Below are 23,047 nucleotides of genomic sequence, written 5' to 3' on the forward strand. Positions count from 1 at the left end.
CTAAACGAATCCGTCGCTGTGTCTTCTTTACCGGACACCGGAGCTGAGTGACGAGCACGCGCATGCTGGACGCGCATTTCAACGGTGAGTGCGCTTAGGGGGATTAAACCTCCCAAAATAATCATTATGAACAAGAATGAGTATCATCTAGTGTCTTTTTTTTTTTTTGTAACACATTTTAGATTTCACTTCTGACGTGGTGGAGTGCTTATAAATACAAATAAAGTGATAAAAGACGTCAAAATGCTAGAAAACTATATTAACGTACGGCTATTGTTGATAATTAGCATCTGAGCGTCTTGTTTTTAATATGTTAGCCCATATTACATGTACGGAGTGCAATCAATATGAATGTATAAATGTAATACATTGAGTTAATAACATTTAAAAAGTCTAATATACAAGTAGCCACACTAAATTGTGATTTCTATCAGCTTTGATTTAGATATAAAGACATCGTAATGCAAGTAGATTAACGTTATTGTTGATAATTAGCATCTGAGCGTCTTGTTTTCGATGTGTTAGCCTAAATGTACGGATCATAATATGAATTTATTTATTAAAATACATTGAGTTAATAACATTTAAATTGCTTAATATACAAATAGCCACACTACATTGTGATTTCCCATTATCGACTTTGATTTCTTAGGGATAAAAGACATAACAATGCAAGTAAAGTAGATTACCGGTAGGTTATTGTTGATAATCTGAGCATTTAGTTTTTAATATTAGCCTAGATGCACAGATCACAGCAAAATCTGATTTTATATATTAAAATACATTGAGTAAAAAACATTTAATAACATAATATACAAATATCCACACTACATTGTGATTTCTTATTTATTTCTTATTGATTTTGATTTCTTAGAGACTAACTACATTAAAATGCAATGCGAAAGTAAGCTATTAACGTATTTTATTGTTGATAATTAGCATTTGAGCGTCTTGTTTTCAATATAGCCTGTTAGCCTAGATCACACCAAAAATTCATCATCAAAATACATGGTTAATAACATTTAAATAATATGCTATACAAATAGCCACACTACATTGTGCTTTATTGTTTAATATACATTTTATTTTAGATATATGCTAGCCTATCAAACAATTAAGCTTTCACTTGTGAGTTATTCATCATAGATGTCAATTAAATAGTTTTTTCACAGTCACTAAAAGCAAAGGGGTCCAAATATAGTCTCTTGCATTTAAAATATGTAAACTACCTTTGTCTTTTTATTGTCCAGCAAGCGTTTTTATTGTTGAGTAGATTTGCAATGCCTCAAGGTTTTATTTATCCTAAAATATTCGGAGAAAAAAAAAGAAAGAGAATAACCATGTGTTCTACCACTTGTCTAATTATTTAGCCACATATATAAGACTAATAACGACAGAAATGGCTATTTATTCATCAGTAAATTATAATTAATAGAATTATATCGAATAATTGTTAGTAATTTGGATTTTAATTGCGACTAATGGCTTGTTCTGTCATTTTTAGGTTAAAAGAAATTAGATAAACTATTAATGAACTTAAGATCATGATGAGCTCGTGTGTGTGTGTTGGTTGTGTGTGTGTGGGAGTGGGCCAGTGGGTGGTCATGTCCATATAGGAGGCTTGACAAGAGTCGATCATATCCATCTTTTCTTCTATCAGTCGACATGACACACGGATGCATTGAGAACTTAACATTTCCATTCTTATTTTAAGACGCATCATTTTAGTGTGACACTTTAAGATTGAGGTATTTTACAGTAGATTAAAGTGATAAATTGAATATTATGTCATTGTCTGAAGGCACGTGCTAAATTAATCGCCTTTAGATAATGCCATGCTTTGTTTTAGTGTGTCAGTGATTTTTGAAACGGTATGATTGGGTTATAATTATTAATTTGTGTGTGTGTGTGTGGTGTCAGACGGTGATGGACTTCAGAGCAGATGAGGATTTGGAGGAGCTTTGCCCGGTGTGTGGAGATAAAGTGTCCGGATATCATTACGGCCTTCTGACCTGCGAAAGTTGTAAGGTACGACACAGTTTCTCTTTCCTTTATTATCGGAAAGGTTTTTTCATGAGCAATGCTAGTTAGTATAATATAAGCAAAGCTAGTTTTTATTAACGACGTTTATTCAGTAATTTCGTTAGTAATAATGCATGCGGATTTCCATTGACGGTAAAGTCTAGATGAGATACAGCTGCGGATACTCACATCAATATAACGTTAGCATAACATTTTTGTGACGCTGTAAAACAATAATTAATATTTTAACATTACTGTGTAGGTTGGGGTTTGGGTTGACGTTAATAAATTACTATTTATGGGCAATTTAATAAATAATATGAATAATACTTCTTGTTTTAAACATTATTAGTTATTATTCTGTTAACATTATTGAAATATGTGGTAACACTTTAAGTTAGGTCACTGTTTTTGCTATTAACTACTATTATTTGCTTATTTTTAACATATTAACTGTTCATTAGTAGCTATATCTTATTTTGCATCCCTAACCAAAACCTAAACCCTACTTCTACCTTTCCAACTAATAATAAACAGCTAATTAGTAGTTTATGAAGCTAGTAGTGTTAGTTAAGGGTTTGTTAATATAGTGAATTGTTTTACATTACTGGGCGGGTTGCCGGTGTGACGTTAATAAAATACGAGTAATTTAAATAATAATATAAATAATACTCGGTATAATTACTTTTTTAGATTAGTGTGATGGTTGTGTTTAAGGTTAGGGTAGGGGGAGACGTTAATAAAATACAATTAATGCGTAATTTAATAAATAATATCAATAATTATCGTTAATTTCCGGCCGCAGCTGTATCCCTTCTATTGGCATCACTAGCTGCGCTGCGGTGTTTGCTATTTTTTTAAACGACGTTTATTCAGTGATTTGTTAGCAATAATGCTCGCGGATTTCCACAATGGCTCAAAATCTCAATAAAATGTAGATTAATGTTCCTGTTGGAACTTCAGAATTAATTTATAAGATGTAATGTTCAAATATAAGCCATCTAGCAACAAGTAGCTAATGAAGAAACGTTCATATATGAGCTAATGGGTGTCATGTTTTGTTTCTGTATATATTTTTGATTAATTAACATTAAGAGTTCGTCATGTCACTCCTAAAAATGTACTTAATGTTATGTAATGTTAATATAACGTCCATTCATCGCTTTCTTGTCTTTACGTTCTCAGAAAGGTAAACAAAAACGTGATTTATACATTGTTGTTTGTTTCAGCAACGTTTCAGTTAAATACTCGCGTATTTAATAATAAAAACGATGATTTTATAATGTACTTTATTTGAAAAGTTACTACTTGGTTCAGAATGTACAGAGAACATTTTAAAGTAACGTTTGAGAAATTATTAATATAATATTTCTTTTGCAATGTATCTTTTTTGTTGGAATATTCGGTAGTTTAGGTCACAATTCACTGTATTAACAAAACATTAACTGAAACTACTAATTAGCTGTTTATTAATAGTTAGTAAGGTAGAACTTGGGTTTAGGTTTTGGGTAGGATTAGGGATGCAGAATAAGAGCATACTAGCTACTAATGAACAGTTAATATCTTAATAATAAGCAGATAATAAGCCAGTAGTTAATAGCAAGAATAGTGACCTAAAGTGTTACCGAATATTCCAATAATGTTATTAGAATGACAACTAATATAGTGTTTAAAAAAACTGATGTTTTTAAAAGCTAAATCTATTGATCTTTCCGAGAATATTTAGAAATTTGTTGTTGTGTTTGCAAAATATTGTAAGAAATGCATGTTAATTTAACAGTCTAAGCACGATTATAAGCTATAAAGCGTTTTTAAACCGTCTGACAGAACACACTGTGCTTTACCCTGCCAGGGTTTCTTCAAGAGGACGGTTCAGAATAACAAGAGATACACGTGCACACAGAACCAGGACTGCGGCATCGACAAAACCCAGAGGAAAAGATGTCCGTTCTGCCGCTTCCAGAAGTGTCTGAGTGTCGGCATGAGACTCGAGGGTGAGCACTACTATATGTGTGGAGGAAAACACAACAAATGTCTATTACTGTAGTCAGTTACAGTACATGCTACAGTTCCTTTGAACCAAACTAAATTGTAATATACTGTACATATTATAGTATTTACTACACAATTTTAATGAATGCTTTGGCATACTGTAGTATTAAAGATAGTGAGGAATCGTAATAAATACTGTAGTATACTTTAGGTTTACTACTGTAAACTGTGGTGTGTTTTAGTATAAAACACCATATAGCTGTAGAAACAGTATTGGGTCATTTGTTTTTATTACTATAGTTGTTGTGTTACCATAGCAACTGTAGAATCACCACAAAAGATCAAATACTATAGTTGTTTTGTTACCATAGCAATTGTGGAATCACACCAACAGATTAAATACTATAGTTGTTGTGTTACCATAGCAACTGTAGATTGGCCACAACAAATTAAATACTATAGTTGTTGTGTTACCATAGCAACTGTAGAATCACCACAAAAGATCAAATACTATAGTTGTTGTGTTACCATAGCAACTGTAGAATCACCACAAAAGATCAAATACTATAGTTGTTGTGTTACCATAGCAACTGTAGAATCACCACAAAAGATCAAATACTATAGTTGTTGTGTTACCATAGCAATTGTGGAATCACACCAACAGATTACATACTATAGTTGTTGTGTTACCATAGAAACTGTAGATTGGCCACAACAGATTAAATACTATAGTTGTTGTGTTACCATAGCAACTGTAGATTCGCCACAACAGATTAAATATTATAGTTGTTGTGTTACCATAGCAACTGTAGATTGGCCACAAAAGATTAAATACTGTAGTTGTTGTGTTGCCTTAGCAGCTGTAGAATCACCACAACAGATTAAATACTTTAGTTGTTGTGTTACCATAGCAACCTTAGAGTCACCACAACAGAATAAATACTGTAGTTGTTGTGTTACCATAGCAACTGTGGAATCACCACAACAGATTAAATACTGTAGTTGTTGTTACCATAGCAACTGTAGAATAACGACAACGTATTAAATACTGTAGTTGTTGTGTTACCATAGCAACTGTGGAGTCACCACAGCAGATTAAATACTGTAGTTCTGTTACCATAGCATCCTTAGTCACCACAGCAGACTAAATACTGTAGTTGTTGTTACCATAGCAACTGCAGAATCACCACAACAGATTAAGTACTGTAGTTGTTGTGTTACCATAGCAACTGTGGAATCGCCACAACAGAAAAATGCTGCGGTCACACTAGAGTTTGTGCTTGCGAAATTCTGTTGTACAGTGAGGTGAAAAGGATGATTAGACATTTAAAAAAGCGAGCAATTGGTCCATATTTTACATTTCTGCCCTGAGAGGTCATGTTTTGATCCTCAATTGGTCTCACACAGTCACGTGATGGTCTGACGGATTCACATGCGTATGAATGCAGGTCTATGGGGAGAAAAGCCCAGTGTGACCACAGCTTAATCCAAGTGCTTTACTATAGTATGCTTCAAGAACAAACTAGTGTTAAATTCAATTCAATTCCCCTTTATTTGTATAGCGCTTTTACAATGTAGATTGTGTCAAAGCAGCTTCACATAAAAGATCATAGTAAATTGGAACAGTGTAGTTCAGTTTGTAGAGTTTAAGTTCAGTTCAGTTTAGCTCAGTTCAGTGTGGTTTAATAATCACTACTGAGAGAGAGTTTACTCTAAACCACTATAGTATTTGTTCTTGTGGAAAATGAATTCTTCTTGAGTGCATTGATTGTATTACTACAAGTGTTTGAATGTGGAGCAGTGCAATGCTTTATTACATGATCATATCATGTATTATAAGGACTTTTAGTTAGTAAAAACAGTATAAACAATAAAAAAAAACACATTAAAGTGTAAAAAAATAAATAATAATAGACTATGTGAATTCCCAGTTTCTTAAGATTTCCAAATACTTCCAGATATGACATAAAATTATCATTTATAGCATGTTTCCTTTCATTAAGTTACATAAAGTTGGTTTATGGGATATCTAAATGAACTGTTCCATCATCAACACAGGAGGCAAGATAGCAATATTTGGTGGATTAATTATGTTTATGATAATGTTAGAATTATGTTAGATAAAAATATGTCTGACCTCTGACAGTTTTTGCAAAAAAATGCTATATATATATATATATATATATATATATATATATATATATATATATATATATATATATATATATATATATATATATATACATATATAATGTATATATATATATATATATATATATATATATATATATATATATATATATATATATATATATATACATATATAATGTATATATATATATATATATATATATATATATATATATATATATATATATATATATATATATATATATATGTGTGTGTATATATATATATGTGTATATGTGTGTTTATATAATTTGGAAGAGATATTATTTGACCATTTAGCTTTACTCAGTTAGCGTTCATTAATATGTGTTAATGTTAGCTGACGCTGCAGTAACATTTGATTTCATTAATGGATTAATATATGCTGATATTAGCAGATCTATTGTTCATTTTTGGATGATAAAGTTTCACTAATATCAATACGAGGCAACCTGTTGAAAAGAATCAAATTATGTTCTGGAAAAGCTTGACGAATGCCTTTCACTTATTCTAGATTTAAAACTCAAATGAAAATGAATATACATATTTTTTTCCAGGCTTAACACATCTTTAACACTAGGCAGTAAACATTTTGGTGTCATAATGTTGTACAGCCTTTTATGAAACTATATTGGCTGCAAATGAAATTGCATGGTGGATCAGTGGTTAGCACTGTGGCCTCACAGCAAGAATGTCACTGGTTTGAGTCCCGGCTGGGCCAGCTGGAATTTCTGTGTGGAGTTTGCATGTTCTCCCCGTGTTGGCGTGGGTTTCCTCCGGGTGCTCCAGGGTTTCCCCCACAGTCCAAACACATGCGCTATAGGAAAATTGATGAACTAAATTGACCCTAGTGTATGTGTGTGTGTGTGTGAGAATGAGTGTGTATGGGTGTTTCCCAGTACTGTGTTGCGGCTGGGTAAAAAACATATGCTGGAATATTTTGCACTTGGTTAATTTTGCATGTAACTTGGAGGCTTGTGGGTCTCGTATTTGGCTGTGTGTGTGTGCGATTCCCAGGCCGAGTGCAGAGAAGCACCTGTTTCCGCGCGCGCTGTGACACATTCCTCACGCGCTGATAAGACTCGCGGATTCATGCAGACTTTAGTCTCAGAGTTCACAAACCAGCAGAAAATCTCCATATGAAGAGAAAGATACAGTTGCTTTTTTGCCCTGTAAACCGTGCCAAGCATTCCTGGCTGTATTTGGCTTTTTAATCACGCTGCTCCGAAAATAACACTGAATTGCTTTTCTAGTTGTATCAGAAAAAGTTCATTTGGAGAATGTAAATATTATTTAGGAATTCATCTCTTGTGTTTGTTATAATTGATTTCCCTGTGAGAGTATGCTCTGGTGCATTTACAGTAAGGTGTTTGTGGTCAGATACTAGAGTAATTTATTTACTGATGTTTGTTGTTTTTAATTTTGCTGTAATTTTTGTGTTTGAGTTTAGTTTTCATTTTAGGCAGCAATATCAGTAAAAGTGGAATACAGCTTTTCATTTATTATATTCCATTTTCTTTTATTACTCCAATGATAATATTGTGCATATGTGTTTGGATGATTAGTTTATTGTTTGCTTGTTTTTGTATTTTATTTTATTTTATTTTATTTTATTTTATTTTATTTTATTTTATTTTATTTTATTTTATTTTATTTTATTTTACCCATGATATTATTGTGCATTTTATTTCATTTTAATTTAATTTAATTTTAACCATGATATTAATGTGCGTTTTGTTTTGTTTTGTTTTGTTTTGTTTTGTTTTGTTTTGTTTTGTTTTGTTTTGTTTTGTTTTGTTTTGTTTTAACCATGATATTATTGTGCATATTTTATTTTATTTTATTTTATTTTATTTTACTTTATTTTAACCATGATATTATTGTGCATATTTTATTTTATTTTATTTTATTTTACTTTTATTTTATTTTTTTTAATTTAATTTAATTTTATTTTATTTTACTTTAACCATGATATTATTGTGCATATTTTATTTTATTTTATTTTATTTTAACCATGATATTATTGTGCATATTTTATTTTATTTTATTTTATTTTATTTTATTTTATTTTATTTTAACCATGATATTATTGTGCATATTTTATTTTATTTTATTTTATTTTATTTTAACCATGATATTATTGTGCATATTTTATTTTATTTTATTTTATTTTATTTTATTTTATTTTAACCATGATATTATTGTGCATATTTTATTTTATTTTATTTTATTTTATTTTATTTTATTTTATTTTATTTTATTTTATTTTATTTTATTTTATTTTATTTTATTTTACTTTAACCATGATATTATTGTGCATATTTTATTTTACTTTTATTTCATTTTATTTTATTTTATTTTATTTTATTTTATTTTATTTTATTTTATTTTATTTTATTTTATTTTATTTTATTTTATGTTGTTTTGTTTTGTTTAATTTTATTTTATTTAAACCATGATATTATTGTGCATATTTAATTTAATTTTATTTTAACCATGATATTATTGTGCATGCTTTATTTTATTTTATTTTATTTTATTTTATTACACCCATGATATTATTGTGCATGTTTTATTTTGTTTTAACCATGGTATTATTGTGCATATTTTATTTTATTTTAATTTAACCATGATATTATTTTGGATATTTTATTTTGTTTTAACCATGATATTATTGTGCATATTTAATTAAATTTTATTTTATTTTATTACACCCATGATATTATTTAACATATTTTATTTTATTTCATTTTTGAGAGAAATTTGATCAGACCATTGTAGAATCAAACTAATTTTGTCTGTGCCTTTAACATAAACTTTGACACACAAATGTATTATTTATCTCTCTTTTATTTTATTCTTTGTTTATTTATTTTAAATTTAATTAAATGTTTGTTGACAATTGTCTGTGCCTTTAACATAAAGTCTGACCACACAAATGCTTTATTTCTCTCTCTTTTAATTATTTATTTATTTATATTTTATTTTATTTGTTTTTATTTTACTTTCAATTGAATGTTTTGTTCTGCCAATTTTCTGTGTCTTTAACACAAAGCTCTACCACACAAATGCATTATTTCTCTCTCTTTTATTTATCTCTCTCCGTCTCTCTGTGTCTTCTCAGCTGTGCGTGCAGACCGGATGAGAGGTGGAAGAAATAAGTTCGGCCCAATGTACAAGCGAGACCGAGCCCTGAAGCAGCAGAAGCGAGCTTTAATCAGAGCTAGCGGCTTCAAACTAGAGGCTAACGGGACGCTGCAGACGGAGTTCGGTTCTGTGGGTCTGCAGTCTCCATATGACTGTCCTCCGCCTGCTCTCGGAGTCGCTCTGCAGAATTACGGCTCATTCCCGGCACAGTATCAGTACACGGCTCCATCTCTACCCAAATCCATCAAAGCAGAGTACCCGGACGCATACTCCAGCTCTCCGGACTCCACGCTGGGATACTCGTACGCTGATGGATGCCTGAGCGCTTCACCACACAGCGTCTCCATAAACCCTGCGCTGCCGCCGCTCGTGCTGGAGCTACAGAGCTGCGACCCGGATCAGGAGCAGGTATGAACATGATTTATGTTTTGTTTGATTGTTTTTGATTTGTATTTATTTATTCACAGTTAAAGTCAGAATTATTCGCCCCCCCTTTGAATTTTATTTTCTTTTTTAATATTTCCCAAACGATGTTTAACAGAGCAAGGAAATTTTAACAGTATGTCTGATAATATTTTTTCTTCTGGAGAAAGTCTTATTTGTTTTATTTCGGCTAGAATAAAAGCAGTTTTTAAGGTCAATATTATTAGCCCCCTTAAGCTATATTTTTCCCTGATAGTCTACAGAACAAACCATCATTATACAATAACTTGCCTAATTACCCTAACCTGCCTAGTTACCCTAATTAACCTAGTGAAGCCTTTAAATGTCACTTTAAGCTGAATACTAGTGTCTTGAAGAATATCTAGTCTAATATTATTTACTGTCATCATGGCAAAGAGATAATAAATCAGTTATTAGAGATGAGTTATTAAAACTATTATGATTAGAAATGTGTTGAAGAAATCTGCTCTGTGTTAAACAGAAATTGGGGTAAAAATATACAGGGGGGCTAATAATTCTGACTTGTATTTTATTAAAAAATAATTGTGTTTTATTTTATTACACCCATATTTATTTGGACGATTAGTTTAATGTTTATTATTTTATGTTATTTTCAATTTTTTTTTATTTTATTTTTTCAGATCTTTGTAGAATAAAACAAACATTTGCTTTTTACCCAAACCCATACAGTACCTAATAAATGCAGAGAAACCAAACATTTTCATGTGGTCTCTGCAGGTTTTTATTTATTCTATTTTATTTTCATTCATTCATTCATTTATTTTCTTTTCTGCTTACTCCCTTTATTAATCTGGGGTCGCCACAGCGGAATGAACCGCCAACTTATCCAACATATGTTTTATCCAGCGGATGCCCTTCCAGCTGCAACCCATCACTGGGAAACATCCATAAACACATAATAAAAAATAAATTAAATTAAATTAAATGCTGACAGAGAAATGCCTAAAGAATAAAATAAAATAAAATAAAATAAAATAAAATAAATAAAATAAAATAAAATAAAATAAAATAAAATAAAATAAAGGTGACGCGGTGGCGCAGTAGGTAGCACTGTCGCCTCACAGCAAAAATGTCGCTGGTTCGAGCCTCGGCTGGCTCAGTTGGCATTTCTGTGTGGAGTTTGCATGTTCTCCCCGTGTTGTTGTGGGTTTCCTCCGGGTGCTCCGGTTTCCCACACAAGTCCAAAGACATGCTGTACAGGTGAATTGGATAGGCTAAACTGTCTGTAGTGTATGAGTGTGAATGGGAGTGTATGGATGTTTCCCAGTGATGGGTTGCAGCTGGAAAGGCATCTGCTGCATAAAACATATGCTGGATAAGTTGGCGGTTCATTCCGCTGTGGCAACCCCAGATTAATAAAGGGACTAAGCAGAAAAGAAAATGAATGAATGAATAAATTCATTCATTTATTTTCCTCCAGCTTAGTCCCTGATTATCAGAGGTCACCACAGTGGAATGAACCACAAACTATTCCAGCATATGTTTTACACAGCTGATGCCCTTCCAACCGCAACCCAGTACTGGGAAACACCCGTACACTCACATTCACTTGCACACTCATACACTACGGCCAATTTAGTTAATCAATTCCCCTATAGCGCATGTGTTTGGACTGTGGGGGAAACCGGAGCACCCAGAGGAAACCCACAACAACACGGGGAGAACATGCAAACTCCACACAGAAACGCCAACTGACCCAGGCAGGACTCGAACCAGCGACCTTCTTGCTGTGAGGCCACAGTGCTAACCACTGAGCCACCATGCCCTAGTATTAGTCACTCTGAATAAAATAATCAAATGCGTGTGTGTGTGTGTGTGTGTGTGTGTGTGTTTGCAGGTGAGAGGAAAGATCTGTGCGTATCTCCACCAGGAGCAGAGCGGCAGAGGAAAGCTGGAGAAATCTCGACCCTTCAGCCTGCTGTGTGTCATGGCCGACCAGACGCTCTTCTCTATCGTGGAGTGGGCGAGAAGCTGTGTCTTCTTCAAGGAACTAAAGGTACGGCTCGCAGATAAGACAAACCCTGCGTGTTGACACAGCTCCCATCAGACAAACCAGTGTTGTGTCTAATCAAAGACGCTATTTTGGAGAACGCCGGCTATTTTGTCGCCACATCATGCATTGAGTGAAGATAAGACGTAGGGCGTTCTGAAATTAATAATAATAATAATCATTTATGTTTATATAGCGCCTTTAAAACTTAATTCTCGAAGCGCTTTACACAAAAAAAGAGACAGATCTGAGTAACATTTAAAATAAAAGCTTCACAACATTATTATAAAACATACCAAGATGCTATTGTTAGTCTTATTTTCACAGTATTGCTGATATCTGTGTTCAAGTCCTACTTTTTAAAGAAATGTATGGTTGTTTTAACCCAACATGTGGTTAAATATCTATTATCTCCTATGAAGTACTTTAAAATATGCATTTTTGTTGGATGTGTGATGTAATTTGAACTGGTGCATAATGAGGGGGTGGGGCATATAGTAGCTCCTCCCCCTTTTGTGTAAAACAGCCAATAACACTTTGTTTTTATCACAGCTCTGCTAGTGAGAGGGGTTCAGCTCAAGTGTATTTAGCAATAGTGTGTTGAAGAGGGGCGGGGCATGTCAGATACTAGAGATCGTTTGATTGGTCAGAAGATTTGATGAGAAGCTGAAGTATGAGGTCATTCTTAATGCAATTTTTGTCTCTTTTCATAGGGACTTTAAATTTAAATGACACGTTCACAATAAGGTCTCGATAGATAATACATTTACTAGCATGAGAAAAAAATAACAATGCATTTATTAAATAGTAATTATTATATAAATGTTAACATTAATTAATTAGTAAATAGAAATGCAGTTGTTCATTGTTACTTATTAATTGTATTGTTATTATATTGTAGGTTTATTGATACCTATATTGAGCTAGTATAATTAGTATAACATGTCAAAAAAAAAGGATTTGTGATTTCAGCTTTGATTTTGATTCATTCATTTTCTTTTCGGCTTAGTCCCTTTCTTAATCTGGGGTCGCCACAGCGGAATGAACCGCCAACTTATACGCAGCGGATGACATTCCAGCTGCAACCCATCTCTGGGAAAAGCTTTGATTTCATGTCCCATTTTACACTTTTGTTGCATGGTGTCCACATATGTGAATGGTTCAGTCATTTTTAAATAAAACAGAATTTTGTAAAAATGAAAATAGATTTTGATTTTAGCATCATGTTAAAGTACAATAATAAAAAATAAATAAAAATCAGGATAATGTTTTCCATAATTCAGTCATTAAAGGGTTAGCTACTGAACTCAGTGTTTGGCTTTAAAAAAATTGGCTCAAATTAAACTTTAGAATAGAATTTTGTAGAAATGAAAATGTATTTTAATTTTACAATCATATTAAAGTACTAACATTACAATAATTATCGTACAAAAAAATCTAGATAGTCTTTTACGCAATTCATGCATGAAAGGGTTAACAAATGGACCTATATTGTAAAGTGCGACCACACTTAACCCAATTATGGGTTTTAATAAATTGGGTCAAATAACACAAAGTTTTGTAAAAATGAAAATTATTTATAATTTACCACCATATTAAATTACTAAAAAAAATAAATAAATCAAGATAATGTTTTTCATAATTTATGCATAATTTAACAGTATTGTAAAATGTGACCACAAATTTTAACCCATTGTTTGGGTTTTAAAAAATTGTGTAAAACAAAACTGAATTATGTAAAAATGAAAATGCATTTAAATTTCACCACCATATTAAAGTACTAACATTCAAACAAAAGAATAATTAATAATAATAATAATAAAAATAATCTTTTTTTTTTTTCTATAATATTTTCCATAATTCATGCATTAAAAGTTTAACTAATGGACTCATATAATGGAATCATATTAAAGTCTAAACATTTAAATAATAATAATAATGATAAAATCTAGATAATATTTGTAATAATTCATGCATTAAAGGGTTAACTGATGCACCCATATTGTAAAGTGTGTCCACAAATATTAACCCAGTGTTTGGATAAAAAACAAAATGGGGTCAAGTAAAACTGAATTGTGTAAAAATGAAAATGCATTAAATTTTAACACCAAATTAAAGTACTTAAAAAAATCTAGATAATATTTTTTATAATTCGTGCATTAAAGGGTTAACTAATTGAACCTTATTGTAAAGTGTGACCACACTTTTTAACCCAGTGGTTTGGTTTTTAAAAAATTGGGTAAAAGAAAAAACAAAATTTTGTAAAAAAAATTAAATGGGTATCAATTTTACCACAAACTTTAGGTACTAAAAGAAATGTAGATCTATATTTCATGCATTAAAGTGTTAGCTAATGCAAACTTATTGTATAGTGTGATCACAAATGTTTTAACTCAGTGTTCGGGTTTAAAATAATTGGGTCAAATAAAACTGAATTTTGTAAAAATGAAATTGCACTTCAATTTTACCACCATATTAAAGTACTATTAAAACAAATCTGGATAATATTTCCATAATTCATGCATTAAAGAGTTATCTAATGGAACAGTATTGTAAAGTGTTACCACAAATTGTAACCCAGTGTATGGATTTAAATAAAGTGGGTAAAAAAAACACCTAAATTTTGTAAAAATGTAATTTTAATTTTACCTTTATATTAAAGTACTAAAATATCTAGATCCATAATTCATGCATTAAAGGGTTAACTAATGGACCCATATTGTAAAACGTGAGCACATTTTTAACCCAGTTTTTGGGTCAAATAAAACTGAATTTTGTTAAAAATGAAAATGAATTAATATTTTACTATCATATTAAAGTACTAAAATAAAACAGTTAAAATCTGGATAATATTTGTCTTAATCATGCATTAAAGGGTTAACTAATGGAACCTTATTTTAAAATATGGGCACATTTTTAACCCAATATTTAGGTTTGTCCATCATTGGGTCAAATATACAACCCAGCATCTTTACAGCACCGAGTTTTGGTTCTGATTGATATCCTGTGAGGAATTTGAGCAGAATCTGGACACTTAGTTTCTGTTCAGAGCAGTAAATCACAGGAGCTTCATTGTTGCTGCCATTGCCAAACAGCTACAGTGTGGACACCAGTACAGTCTGCTTCAGCTCATATAAATGCCTCAATCATCCGTCTCCACACACATTACACACAATAATGACGGCCTGGCCTGACCAATTCAAGCAGAATTTCAAACTTTTTGTCTTCGAACATTCACACCGGCATGACTGTCGCATATTTTCCCGCACAGTGCATTCCTCTGTAGCCATGGAAATGAGCGCGGAAATGAAGACGCACGTCCCTGCTTTCAGAGACGCTTAATGGCAATCTGTGCAGGAATCCTGTCGCATTTTTCATCAGGGAAAGTGTTTGGTGTGATGAGTTTCAGAGTATTTATTAAATCATCATTTTTAGAAAGTTTCATTACAGTTCTGTGTACAGCTGAAGAATTATTCATCCAAGACGATCTGCTTCAGTTAAAAGCGAGCAGCAGAATGGGGAAGAAAGTGGATTTAAGTGACTTTGAACATGGCATGGTTGTTGGTGCCAGACGGGCTGCTCTGAGTATTTCAGAAACTGCTGATCTACTGGGATTTTCACACACAACCATCTCTAGGGTTTACAGAGAATGGTCCGACAAAGAGGAAATATCCAGTGAGCGGCAGTTCTGTGGGCTCAAACTCAAATAAGCACTCGTTGTCGAGGTCTGCAGAAGAGCATCTCTGAACACACAACACATCCAACCTTGAGGCGGATGGGTTACAGCAGCAGAAGACCACACCGGGTGCCGCTCCTGTCAGCTAAGAACAGGAAACTGAGGCTACAATTCACACAGGCTCACCAAAACTGGACAATAGAAGATTGGAGAAACGTTGCCTGGTCTGATGAGTCTCCATTTCTGCTGCCACATTCGGATGCTCGGCTCAGAATTTTGGCCTCAACAACTTGAAAGCATGGATCCATCCTGCCTTGTATCAGCGGTTCAGGCTGGTGGTGGTGGTGTAATGGTGTGGGGGAGATTTTCTTGGCACACTTTGGCTCCATTAGTACCAATTGAGCATGGTGTCAACACCACAGCCTACCTGAGTATTGTTGCTGACCATGTCCATCCCTTTATGAGCACAGTGTCTCCATCTTCTGATGGCTACTTCCAGCAGGATAACACACCATGTCATAAAGCACCAATCATCTCAGACTGATTTCTTGAACATGACAATGAGTTCACTGTACTCAAATGGCCTCCACAGTCACCAGAGCTCAATCCAATAGAGCACCTTTGGGATGTGGTGGAACAGGAGATTGGCGTCATGGATGTGCAGCCGACAAATCTGCAGCAACTGTGTGATGCTATCATGTCAATATGGAGCAAAATCTCTGAGGAATATTTCCAGTAGCTTGTTGAGTCTCTGACACCAAGGATTAAGGCAGTTCTAAAGGCAAAAGGGGGTCCAACCCGGTACTAGTAAGGTGTACCTAATAAAGTGGCCGGTGAGTGACTGTACGTAAATATATATATAATGAAAAGGGTTTTATGGAGCTGTGTGGAGGATCATCTGGAGTTTGTGTGTGTGCGTGTGTGTAAGATTTACAGTATGTGGATGAAGATGAGGGTTTGATGAAGGACAGGAGGAGTGAGCGGCTCATAAATACAGATCAGACACAAGGCCTCTGATTTTCTGGCTTTATGATGTCTGTCCACTGAGCTCTTCATCTGGATCTCAGGGTTTTAGGGTCAGAGGTCATGCAACAAGAGGAAAACCAACTGCAGAACGTGCTTTTTTATTTATTTATTTATTTTTATGACTGCTAAAATGTTGACAAGGCCTTGCAATACGGGTGAGAACAAAATGATGAGTCCTTCTGTGAAATGTAATTGCCAAGTGATATTTAGAATCAGAATAAGGATCAGAAAGAGTTTTATTGGCAGGTATGTTCACACATATGAGGAATTATAAAAAATAAAAGTAAGTAGTGAATGCAAATATACAGATTGACAGGTGTATGTAGAGCTATATTGCTATATACAACGTTATATGTGCAGCTGTTATGTGCAAAATGGCATTTAACAGAGCAAGGAACATGTTTACAGTATTTCCTCAGTATTATAATTATTTAATGCCAACAAACTCTTATTTCTTTAGTTTTGCTGGAATAGATGTGGTATGAGTATTAAATAAAATAGATATATAGAGTTCAGCCAGAAATTATCTTAGGCTTGACTGTATATATTGATGCTGGGCAAAGATTAATCACTATTAATCACATACAAAATAAAAGTTTTCTTGACATAAAATACTGTCAAGCCCGAAACTAATCATACCCCAGTGGTATTAGTAATCTTGGGCTTGACTGTACTGTATTTATATATTTTAATTGAATATTCCAACATGAAAAAATGCTTCAAAAATAATTTATAGTAAAGTATAGTACAGTTTTTTAACCATACTATAGTAAAGTGTATTATACTGTATATATTATACTGTATATATAATACTGTATATATTATACTATATATATATTATACTGTATATATTATAATACTGTATATATTATACTGTATATATTATTATACTGTATATATTATACTGTATATATTAAACTGTATATATCATACTGTATATATTAAACTGTATATATTATACTGTATATATTATTATACTGTATATATTATTATACTATATATATTATACTGTATATATTAAACTGTATATATTATACTGTATATATTAAACTGTATATATTATACTGTATATATTATTATACTGTATATATTATTATACTGTATATATTATACTGTATATATTAAACTGTATATATTATACTGTATATATTAAACTGTATATATTATACTGTATATATTATTATACTATATATATTATACTGTATATATTAAACTGTATATATTATACTGTATATATTATTATACTGTATATATTATACTGTATATATTATACTGTATATATTATTATACTGTATATATTATTATACTGTATATATTATACTGTATATATTATACTGTATATATTATTATACTGTATATATTATTATACTGTATATATTATACTGTATATATTATACTGTATGTATTATACAGTATACATTAAACTGTATATATTATACTGTATATATTAAACTATATATTATACTGTATATATTAAACTGTATATATATTAAACTGTATATATTAAACTGTATATATTAAACTGTATATATTTTATATACTGTAGTGTTACTATAGTGAACTGATAAACTGTAATGAATACTGTAATATACTTTATTATTTACTACAGTAAACTGTGGTGTACTGAAGTATAATATACCATATAGTTATAGAAAACTACATTATTGGGTCATTTGCTTATATGACTGCAGTTGTTGTGTATAGCAACTGTAGAATCACCACAACAGATTAATTCATGTACTTTACTATAGTATTGTTCAAAAACACTTGTTCATTCATTCTCATTTGGCTTAGTCTCTAGTTTATCAGGGGTCACCAAAGCAAAATGAACCACCAACTATTCCAGCATATGTTTTACACAGCGGATGCACTTCCAGCTGCAACCCAGTACAGGGAAACACCCATACACACATACAATACGATCAATTTAGTTTCAATTCCCCTATTGCGCATGTGTTTGGACTGTGGGGGAAACCGGAGCACCCGGAGGAAACCCACACCAACACGGGGAGAACATGCAAACTCCACACAGAAACACCAACTGACCCAGCCGGGACTCGAACCAGAGACCTTCTTGGTGTAAGGCCACAGTGTTAACCACTGAGCCACATTAACACTGTTGTATTTACTATTAATGACTAAAGTATTTTTGTTCATGTGGGTTATTATTAGTTTTGGATCGTCTCCAGAATAAACCACTGTTATACAATGACTTGCCTAATTACCCTAACTTTACCCTAATTAACCTAGTTAAGCCTTTAAATGTCACTTTAAGCTGAATACTAGTGTCTTGAAGAATATCTAGTGAAATGATGATATACTGTCATCATGGCCGAGACAAAAGAAACTAATTATTAAAGCAATAATGTCATAAAGATTTTGAATAATATTTTTGACTTTCCACTATAATATTCAGCTCTATATGAGAATCATAAGACTGTGTGTTGATCATAAGTGTTGATTTGTGATTCAGGTGGGTGATCAGATGCGTCTGCTGCACAACTGCTGGAGCGAGCTGCTGCTTCTGGATCACATCTGCAGACAGGTGCATCATGGGAGAGACGGCAGCCTGCTGCTCATCACAGGACAGGAGGTGAGCACCTGCATGAACATCATCAACATGTTTCACACATGCTCCTTCCTCAGTGTGTACTGTATTATGCCCGATTCACATTGGGCGTCAGCGTCAATGCTTGACGGAGGGCGTGTCTGAAGTTGACCAATGAAATTAGACCGCAATCGGCTACTGTCTGAGCTGGGGTATTTGCATAAAGTGATCTGACAGTTCACTGTACTCAAATGGCCTCCACAGTCACCAGATCTCAATCCATTAGAGCACCTTTGGGATGTGGTGGAACGGGAGATTGGCATCATGGAAATGTAAATCTGCAGCAACTGCGGGATGCTATCATGTCAATATGGAGCAAAATCTCTGAGGCGAATCATTTCTGACATCAACTGCAAATGCACACGAACACCCACTGCAGACGGAGCATGTGTGAATCAGGTGTGTGTGTGTGTTGTGCTGCAGGTGGAGCTGTCAGCAGCGTTGGACGCTGGTCCTCCTCTGTCCAGCATGGTTGAGCGAGGGCAGGATCTGTCCCGCCGGCTCCAGCTGCTGCAGGTGGACAGCAGAGAGATGGCCTGTCTGAAGTTCCTCATCCTCTTCAACCCCAGTGAGTCTCACTGCAACACACACACTCACACTTCAAGCTAGAAATGCTAAATCAAGGGTGGCCAAACTTTTTTCATATTAAGGGCTAGCGGTGTAACGGTTCAGGTCACGTCATGGTTTCAGTCATTTTTCAGATCAACCAAATAGGGGAGGAGACTAAAGTAATTAGCTTTTCATTAATTACAGAAACAGTTCTGCAAGACACCAAACAAAACCAAACAAAACTTAGAAGCTGCAATTTTATTACAAATAAAATAAAGAAACAATCAGCTGAATAAAAATAAATCATCAAATACTCTGTGATAAATTCACGGTTACTACTACTGTTGCTGATTACGCTCAATGTAGAAATCTACCATCATTTGTACAACCCATATTTATTTTTAGTCTCTTCTTCAGTAAATGATTCAGTTTTCACTCATAAATCTTCATTGCTAGATGATCATTGTTGAGGAATTATTCAGTGGTGTATTTTTGATGGCTGGTTGTCGCCACCTATTGGTTAAATAATGTAACTGCTGCCTACAACTTTCATTTTTGAGCGTCGAGTTAAACGCATATGAGGGTGATTTTAATCTTTACCATAAACATCAGTGATTATATCTAAACTATACACTGTTCTCTCAGTACTGCTGTGTTATTTGACTGTTTGTAACTTCATGACTAACTCAATACACTAAAGACTCAAGCTCTTTCTTGATCTTTGTGTTTTTCAATCACAGATTTGAGTGCAGCTATTGGAAGGATTATTAAACATATGCAAATCACCATCATATATTGTTTATGTTGCGTGGGTGTTGAGATCCCGATCTTTTAATGATTAATGCATTCAGTGTACGCTGTAGGATTAATGCAGCTAAACAAGTCGTGACAGAAAACACCTTTAATAACCTTAGAAACCCTCCACATCCCCAATAACCCACCACATCCTTATATTTCACAGGAAAGCCTAAATGCTTTCATACATGTGATTTGAATGAGCAAGAGGCGATCTCTCTGCGATCGCTACAAATTTAGGATTTATCTACCAGTAAAAAAAGGTATTAGTCCTTGGGTCCTTGTGTTCTGAACCGTGGGTTGTGATCTGTATGAATCACGGATCAACCATGATCCTTTACACCCCTATTAAGTATCAAAAACCAAATATCATTGAGAGTTCAATTTGCTGTAGGTCATTATCTAATTTATTTCATAATGTGTACAAATAGACCGAAAACATTAAATTGTATTAACTAATGTTTATAAAACTTATTGCAATAAAAAAAACTTTATAATAAAGTGGAGTTTGGTAGATCAGCTGTTAGCACTGTGGCCTCACTGCAAGAAGGTCACTGGGTAGGTGAGTGGGTTTCCTCCGGTTGCTCCGGTTTCCCCCACAGTCCAAACACATGCGCTATAGGGGAACTGATTAACTAAATTGGCCGTAGTGAATGAGTGTGTATGGGTGTTCCCCAGTACTGGGTTGCAGCTGAAAGGACATCCGCTGCTTAAATAAATGCTGGAACAGTTGGTAGTTCAATCCACTGTGGCGACCCCTAAAATAAAGACTAAGCTGAAGGAAAATGAATGATGTAAAATTACAATATGTAAACAAACTGGAAATAACTACCTTAAAAACAATTACTAACAATTGAAATTATTCAGAAATAGCTAGTAAATTATTGCGTCATGGTGGCGCAGTGGGTAGCATGATCGCCTCACAGCAAAAAAGGTCGCTGGTTCGAGCCTCAGCTGGGTCAATTGGCATTTCCCCACAGTCCAAACACATGCGCTATAGGTGAATTGAATAAGCTAAATTGTCCGTAGTGTATGTGTTATGTGTGTATGGGTGTTTCCCAGTGATGGGTTGCAGCTGGAAAGGCATCCGCTGCATAAAACATATGCTGGATAAGTTGGCGGTTCATTCCACTGTAGCGACCCCAGATTAATAACGGGAGTAAGCCGAATGGAAAATGAAGGAATGAATGCTATATAGTTACAGCAGAAACAGCAAGGAACACAATGAAATTATAATTATATTTAATTATAAGTACAAAAAAATGATCAATTCCTAAAATAAAGGTAATTCAGTGCATTAGAAATTAGAGCAATGTATATAAATGTTTCCCAGTTTGGTTTTATAATTATCATCACATTTATTTAGACGAAAAAATATATGATTTTAATTCTCAAGACAGAATTCAGATTTGAAAGATCGTTCTGCTCCAATGTTTGTCTGTTCATCATACTCTGATTTCATGAGCCACTTGATATTAATAGCCTAAATGCAATAAATCATAGACATTCACACAAATAAATTCAGCGCTATCTGAAAGCGTTCCTGGAAATGTCCAATTACAGTTTGGCGAGGCACAATAAACAAACATCTGAAAGCAGAAAGACGTGTTGAAAGCTGAAGAATTTATCGTCTGCTCTGTCTCTCACACACACACACACACATTCGCTTGCATTGATTTTCTTCATTCTTCGGCCAAATGTGCGCAGCTTTGAGTCATTTATGTCCTTCAGACGCAGTGAAAAGATTATTCAACATTTTAATTAGTGTGTGAATGGCTCTCCTGATGAGCTCCGCTAATGCTTTAAAGTGCTCCGTTAATGCCTTTATTGTCACACACACTCACACAGACAGGAAAAAAATGAGTTACAACAGCTTGTCAATGGAGCACAATCTTAAAACGACAACATTTGTACATTATTTACCTCTAAAAGATATTGTTGATGAATAACAGAGAGCTGTCTGTTTATAAGGGTTCTATATATTCATGTTGTTTCAAGCTCTTCACAAATTCATTCATTCATTTTCTGTTCGACTTAGTCCCTTTATTAATCTAGGGTCGCCACAGGGGAATGAACTGCCAACTTATCCAGCATATGTTTTACACAGCGGATGCCCTTCCAGCTGCAACCCATCACTGGGAAACACCCATACACACTCACTTACACTACGACCAATTTAGTTCATCAGTTCCCCTATGGCGCATGTGTTTGGACTGTGGGGGGAAAACTATTATGATTGAAATAATTCAGATAATAATTCTGACTTAATCTTGAGATGTGATGATGAATACATGTGTGTGTGTGTGTCCTCCTCAGACGTGAAGCTCCTGGAGAACCCGCAGTTTGTGGAGAGCGTTCAGGAGCAGGTGAACGGGGCTCTGCTGGAGTACACACTCTTCTCGTACCCGCAGTGTGTGGAGCGCTTCAGTCAGCTGATCCTGCGGCTGCCCGAGCTGCGTTCGCTGAGCGCCGAGGCCGAAGATTTCCTCTGCTACAAACACCTGTGTGGAGAAGTGCCCTGCAACAACCTGCTGATCGAGATGCTGCACGCCAAGAGGTCCAGCGCACAGTGAACACACACACATAGACATGCTTTTCACACGTTTGG

At 33.7% G+C, this 23,047-nt stretch overlaps 1 protein-coding gene across 1 annotated transcript; it reads left to right on the plus strand.

The window, feature by feature from the left end:
* nr5a1a (nuclear receptor subfamily 5, group A, member 1a) lies at positions 1 to 23,047 on the plus strand. Its single transcript, XM_056464256.1, has 8 exons — positions 1 to 84; positions 1,921 to 2,028; positions 3,875 to 4,016; positions 9,308 to 9,738; positions 11,633 to 11,791; positions 18,961 to 19,080; positions 19,519 to 19,663; positions 22,756 to 23,047. The coding sequence occupies exons 2-8, from the start codon at positions 1,927 to 1,929 to the stop codon at positions 23,010 to 23,012; spliced, it is 1,356 nt and encodes a 451-aa protein (XP_056320231.1). The 5' UTR covers positions 1 to 84; positions 1,921 to 1,926; the 3' UTR covers positions 23,013 to 23,047.

Source organism: Danio aesculapii, chromosome 8, assembly GCF_903798145.1.
Source record: "Danio aesculapii chromosome 8, fDanAes4.1, whole genome shotgun sequence".
Lineage (NCBI taxonomy): Eukaryota > Metazoa > Chordata > Actinopteri > Cypriniformes > Danionidae > Danio > Danio aesculapii.

What these genes read in the sequence shown, in the direction of transcription:
- nr5a1a (XM_056464256.1), top strand. Translation starts at nt 1,927, where the DNA reads ATGGACTTCAGAGCAGATGAGGATTTGGAGGAGCTTTGCCCGGTGTGT. An exon ending in TGTCGGCATGAGACTCGAGG is followed by an intron (nt 4,017 to 9,307) that starts GTGAGCACTACT and finishes GTGTCTTCTCAG; the next exon opens with CTGTGCGTGCAGACCGGATG. An exon ending in TGCTCATCACAGGACAGGAG is followed by an intron (nt 19,081 to 19,518) that starts GTGAGCACCTGC and finishes GTTGTGCTGCAG; the next exon opens with GTGGAGCTGTCAGCAGCGTT.